The sequence below is a fragment of the Limulus polyphemus genome, unplaced genomic scaffold, assembly GCF_000517525.1.
Source record: "Limulus polyphemus unplaced genomic scaffold, Limulus_polyphemus-2.1.2 Scaffold39, whole genome shotgun sequence".
In the NCBI taxonomy this organism is placed as follows: Eukaryota; Metazoa; Arthropoda; class Merostomata; order Xiphosura; family Limulidae; genus Limulus; species Limulus polyphemus.
The window spans coordinates 1,407,113-1,413,796 of record NW_013665649.1 but is presented as its reverse complement, the minus strand read 5'-3'; the positions used below and the strand labels follow the sequence as shown (position 1 = coordinate 1,413,796).

At 33.0% G+C, this 6,684-nt stretch overlaps 1 protein-coding gene across 1 annotated transcript in view; it reads right to left on the bottom strand.

Annotated features, from left to right (window-relative positions):
• LOC106461506 (sodium- and chloride-dependent glycine transporter 2-like) overlaps positions 1–4,611 on the bottom strand; it is a 17,176-nt gene extending 12,565 nt beyond the window's left edge. Inside the window, exons 1-6 of the mRNA XM_013921331.1 lie at positions 4,555–4,611; positions 4,118–4,292; positions 3,684–3,815; positions 2,284–2,456; positions 1,309–1,511; positions 238–370 (exon numbers count right to left, since the gene is read on the bottom strand). Coding sequence (XP_013776785.1) covers positions 238–370; positions 1,309–1,511; positions 2,284–2,456; positions 3,684–3,815; positions 4,118–4,292; positions 4,555–4,611 — 873 coding nt within the window. The remainder of the gene's footprint in view (positions 1–237; positions 371–1,308; positions 1,512–2,283; positions 2,457–3,683; positions 3,816–4,117; positions 4,293–4,554) is intronic.
• Between the last annotated feature and the right edge of the window lie 2,073 nt (positions 4,612–6,684).

Genomic DNA, 6,684 nt, shown 5'->3' with positions numbered 1-6,684 from the left:
ACTGTTACACATAAGAAGACAGACTCAACTGTTACACATAAGAAGACAGACTCAACTGTTACACATGAGCTGCTGGAAGGAAGATTCAAGTATTACTCATATTTAGATAAAGAATAAAATACAAGTTTAGTGACCGAAGACTCAACTGTTACGCATGAGCTGCTGGAAGGAAGATTCAAGTATTACTTATATGTCACTAAACTTGTATTTTATTCTTTATCTACTAATATCACATACCTTTCCTGAAGACTTTACTCCTTTCATTAGGCATAAAAATACGATCATCCAAGACACAAACAAACATGCAGCTAGATCCCACTTAATCACCCCGATGTCTTCTATTCCCCCTGTTATGTTTAAAACGAACCGCCTGTAGATGAATTAAATAAAAACTTTGAAACGTGTTTAATTACTTCAGAATGTAAACTCTCTTAAAAATCATTAAAGCTAAGTGTTATACGGAAACACGAGGTACTCTAGCGTTAATAATGGTATGTTCAAATTTGTCAACAGAGTGCTCTGTAGCTAAATATGTAGTTGAACTTATGACACAGGCCCGCGAATTTAAACTTCATAAAAGTTGTTTTGGTTTTAATAACGGATTTTCCATAATTCAGCTACACAGATTTCGAAAATATTATTCATTTTTTTTCTATTGCGTAAGAATTTTTACAAATCGGGAAGAAAAACTTACTTAGATCAAATTATTATTTCATTTACCACAATGAACATTTTTTATTATTATATTTGCCAACAAAAATACAAACAAGCTGAAGAAAAGGAAAGATCATTGATGTCCGACAAATATGCATCCTCATTCATCCTGATTTTTTATGCGAAATCTACGTCTTTTAGTCTCAAAACAGCGTGTTGTGGTCTTTCTTTTATGTATTGCATTATGACGTTTTGGGAAAAATTTGTACGTGATGGAGAAAAAATGGATATCATTTTCGGATTCACCGTACAGGAACATGTAAAAATTTCAAAACAATGTAACCATCGCAGGCCTGAGTAATTAGATGTATTTTTAAACTGTATAACAGTACATTAATCAATTCACTGAAACTTATCGAAATCCATTGAGATAAAAGTGAAGGAGATTTTTAATTATATGTAAGAAGTTAAGAACACGTTGAAATTACATGCAAAATACTGAAACTAATTTCAGAGGTAACAAGTTGCTAAGTTAATTTTTTTACAGTTGTTTTTGTCAGAAAATAATATTAATTTCAAGATTACAATAAAGAAAGCTGAAAGGAATATCAGTGTCGTAGGGTACAGTGATAATGAAAACAAGAGGAAACTTACTCCCAGAATTGTTCAGACGCTGTTTGAGTTGCGTTGGTACAGTTTTGTAAAGCGGAATAATATTCTCTTTGTGGTAAGAGGGCGCTGCTTTTCTTGTCAGACAATGTGACGTTAATGAGGCCATCAAGCGCGAATTTAGTTGAAGCATTAAACTTGCTCTTGTATTTTCTCGCTAATTTATCTATTGCGACTGGACAACGATCCTAGATGTTATGAGAAAAGTGAAAGATTAGGTTTACTAAATGATAATTTTAACAACAGAAGATTATTGAAGGGTTTAATTATTAAATTCCTAATAAATAATTCATTCCTTTAAAGTCTGAGGTAACAGCACTAAAAACTGGAGCACATTTATAATATTGAAAATCCATATACTACAATATTAGTATAGTAACAGCATGTATATCAATTGAAAATACATTTCAAGTACATTTAGCTTCTAATTTAACCAAACTTTTTGTATACACATTATTTAAGAGTTATAATAATAACAATATTACTAAAACAGAAAATATTTGAGATAGTTTTAAAATAATAAGACAATAAAAATATATTCACGTGAAAATACATTATAATGCAGTTTGTAATGTTTTTCTTTATAATAATGGATTTTAACATTTTCCTTAAAGGAACATGAAGTCCAGCTTAGTGAAATAGTTATCAATGTTCATGGTAGTTATTTCGACCCTCCTTCCTTCCCAGTGGCACAGTGTTAAACATGAAGGCTTATAATGCTAAAAACTAGGTTTCGACATCCGTGTTAGCTTTGCGCTTAACAACAAAAATTACGTCGGTAAAGGGTTCTTGATGTGTAGGAAAGTCTGTATTAAAATAAAATTATGTCACGCCCTTGTCAAGCTTGATTTGTGATGATTATTATAATTATAAACAGTTTAGAAATTTCATAAAATCATTGGCCTATATATATATGTGTGTGTGTGTGTGTAATCAGTATTGATAATTAAAAAATGTTACCTGTCCATTTCTGACGTAACAAGTATTGTTGTCTGCTCCCCACCATTCATAACAGCTGCTCCAAGGCACATCAGATCGAAAGGATTGCCCCATGTAATAAAGACAGTACCCCATTATTACGTTGTAGTAAATTGCGACCAATAACGAGATCGTAATCATGGCAGCTCCGATTCCTAAAACATGCACGAAATAATAAAAAATAGGTTTATTCTGTTTGGTTTGGAATTTCGTGCAAAGCTACACGAGGACTATCTGCGCTAGCGTTCCTTAATTTAGCAGTGATAGACTAGAGGGAAGACAGCTAGTCAACGCCACCCATCGCCAACTCTTGGGCTACTCTTTTACCAATGAATAGTGGGATAGACCGTCACATTATAATGGACTTACGACTCTAGAAACAGAGTACAGATAGCCCATTGTGTAGCTTTGTGCTTAATTTCAAACAACTAAAAATGTCATCAAAACATTACAAAAACGTAGAATTAGCACTTAAATATTAAGGCTTCGATTTTACTTTCATGTTCTTTGTATTTCCTTTTATTTATAAACCATTTTATTTCAGGCCCTTTTTTTTCTTTTTGTTTTGCCAGGCGGTTGTGGTGCTTGACTGCCAATCTGACGGTCGCGGATTCGAATCCCCGTCCCACCAAACATGCTCGCCCTTTCAGCCGTGTGGGCGTTAGTTATCTTTTTCTGTTCATATTTGCTTAGTAATGAAATTGATATAGTTAATATTTTGGTACTACACTAAAGAATTTAAAATTTATTTTACACATGAAAATATCAAAAACATTGAATCAAGCAATGCTTAAAAATTCTATGCTTTTAAGCTCTGTCATGTGAGGAAAGAAGTGTCTGAAAAATACAACACCATAAGAAGAGTGTCTATAGTTTGTTTTGGGTTCTTTCAAAGCTATATGAGAAATACCTGCCCTAACCGTCCCTAATTTTGAACTGATAGACTAGGGGGAAGGCATTTAGCCAACATCACCTACAGCCAACTCCTGGGCTACTCTAATCGAATACGACGCAACCACTGCGCAATTATTATTATTTTTTATATATTTTTTTTTTTGCAGTAGCGAAAGGACGTGAACCATGGACCTCCGGATTCACAATCCGGTACACTAATGGCTAGGCCAAATCCGGCCGATTTATTTATGGAAATAATTATTCAGGTGAACTTCATAAAAACGAATTAGTTTATAAATGACGAATCAAGAATTTTGACAGCAATTACTATTTAATTTTTGACCCCCAGTGGCTCACCGGTATGTCTGCTTCTGAGCCTGGTCTTAAGAAAAACATCTCAAAAGTGACATGGAACCGAGGCAAGAAAACTGTTTTAGTGTCACTTCCATGTAGTAAACAAATACAGAAAAAGAACTTAAAAGTCTCACCCCTGCCTAACGGAAAACATCTCCAAACTGACATAGGACCGAGGCTAGAAAACTGCCCTAGTGCCACTTCCATGAAGTACATGGGTTTGCCAACCACTATAAGAAGGAGGAAATACGGCAAAAGGAAAGCACCTGAAATGCAAGTTCGATATGCTATTAATTTCTGTAATCACTGGTTTAGTTATAATTTTGATATTACTAGCGACATATATTCAAGCGTGGTTATTTGCGCCATCTGTTGAGAATATATTCATATTATTTCATGTCTAATTAATTTGTTATGGAGAATCTTTCTTTAGTAGCAATCAATTTCAAATGTAAACTTAATAATTCTAAACCCAACTAATAATCAAACTTAATTAAAACCAACTAAAAAAGAAATAACTACTAAGCCTGAGATAAAAAGCTGATATTCTCCTCTTAATTAAACTAACCTCCTCCATTCTGGTAAGCCAAGTATGGAAAACGCCAGACGTTACCGATGCCTACTGAAAGTCCAATGCATGATAAAATGAATTCAGCTTTGCTACCCCACTGTCCTCTTTCCGTTTCAATGGATTTCTCCTTATTACCATGATCCACATTCACTGGAACAGCCGGCACGGACAACTGTAGTAAGAACAAATTATTAATTACACATACTTTACATTCATATAAGTTATATAACAACAAAAACAATGATTTTTTTAAACAAAATTATTTTTATCTTTTGATAATAACTTTATATACTATTAGTTACAAGTCATCATAAAATGAAAGAAAGTGAGTTACTCGCTAGCAGTTTAAAAATGATAATAACGAGGTAATTAAGAATCGATGAAACAACCGTTGTTCCATTACTGTAGGACCTTTACTGTAATGACATAGATACCAGTGTGGGACCTGTGATGTCATGACACACAGATAAGTGTGGACTTTTTAGTGTCATGTTACATATAAAAGTGTGGAACTTTACAAGAACAATAAATCTGCATGTACACATCTTTATTAAGATAACATATACCTTTTAATACACAAAAAAATTATTAGGGGTATATGTTTCACAATTTGCAGCATGTTTCATACCTTTTTCAAATAGACATGAACCCTTAAAGTGACAGTTTTGAGCTTAATTTTCAAACCTGTTTTTCCTCAAAATCTGAGAACTGACATTCTCATAGTGGTTTTTAACTCATAACTTCAGATCTGTTCATGCTATAGATTCCACAAATGGCAAGAATATGCATTATAATATAATAATTATTAGTGTATCTATAATGTGTACTAAAGTAAAGTCGATAAGAGGTTTGGTTTTTATTAAATGACCATTAAAGCTATACTGTAGCATACGCTCTACTTAGGGCATACCCATTAGTGCCATAAATTGAGATTTTGGATTAATTTTCAGAGATTTTCTTAGTTCAGACTATTTCTTCACATCCCATAAAACTGGATCCATTTTCAGGAGCATTCAGTCATGTTTTGTAGAAGTCATCAGGAACATAAGACATTTCTTTTGTATTTCTTTATTTTTATAATGTGCAAATTAGCCACAGTGGTAATATTAAACATTATGTGCTAGAATGTCTTTGTATTTATTTCAATATATTTTCACACAAAAAAACAACATTGTATGAAGATGATTTTCCTGATAAAAAGGCCAAAACCTAGATAACACTATGTAAAGGATATATTCTACCTTAAAGTAACATTTGATAATTTCTTTTTTTCAGTAAAAAATATTTAGCTGTCTTATATTAAGCTGGCTAGCTTTCCTTCTAACTCTATTATAACGATCTAGAAGACATTATATAACTAGAACTAGGCATCGTAGGATTTAACTTTTCTATAAAAATTTAAATTATGAACACTTTATGTTTTATGCTTCTTTTAGTCGATAAAACTACGTTGAGAAAGCCTAATGAAGGCATTAATGTCTATTGTTTTGTCGATTGTGCTGCTTCAAAAGCAGTTTCATTCTAAATATATTCTTTTATCTAACTTAAAACTTTTAGTACCCAATATGCTAATCTATGAGACCAAATTCGGGGAATTGAATAGTCTACAGAGGGATGCCACAGTTTCCTGCCTTCAAGTTAGAACAAAAAAGTACTGCGATTAAGGGCTTGATCTCTTAACCTAAAAAAACAAACACACTTTACTGCTAAAAGAACCCATCTCTCATTAACGTTCTGCCATGAAGATGCAAAGTTTATGGGTGTGGCTGGGCTGTGCTCTTAATTAATAGAATTATTCATGTTCAGGCACTTAACCATCTTACAGTGGCAATTAAGCTTCGTTGAGCCTTCCTCGAATATAACTCATGAAAACCGCGGAGAAAACGGCTTTATAGAGTTGAGGAACTAGATATTGTATTACGAAACATGTGTGGCCACTATCGTGCTTTGTATGTTAGACGTTCATTGGGAGGTTTAACTTCCTCACAGTCTATAAACTAGTGCGAATTCGGGCATGCTGGTGGGCAATACACATTTCAGGTATTGCAAGAAGTTCAAATTTCTATTCAGAGTTAAAGAGAAGAGAACTAGAAAGCTTTGTTTCTGAATCAATTCACTAAACATGTCTACCTGACTCACAAATATCTCATATCTTCGTAAGCTGTATTCAGAATTCCAAGATTTAATTACTTGTTTAACATCTCATCAACACTCATACGATACTCATATGAGGTTTAACAAATATCAACCACAGCACTGTCTTAAGTTGCATTTAAAATAACATCATTTATTTTAAAATCAGCAATACAGAGAACAACACTAACTTTATAATCATGGATGTCATAATGCATACTATATTGCAAGAATAATGAAGTTTATAATAGTAATAACGCAAAACAGGTCTGTTTTAGAAAGTTCCATGCAAACGCTTTTTGTTCTTCTGAAGTTTTGGTTTAGAAAGGTTTGATTCAAGACGTGGAGAGTTATGACCCGTTACCAGCATGACGTCATACTTTTTATGCAATGAAAGTAAATCTTTTTCGTTTTTTGTTAAACTTTTTTTT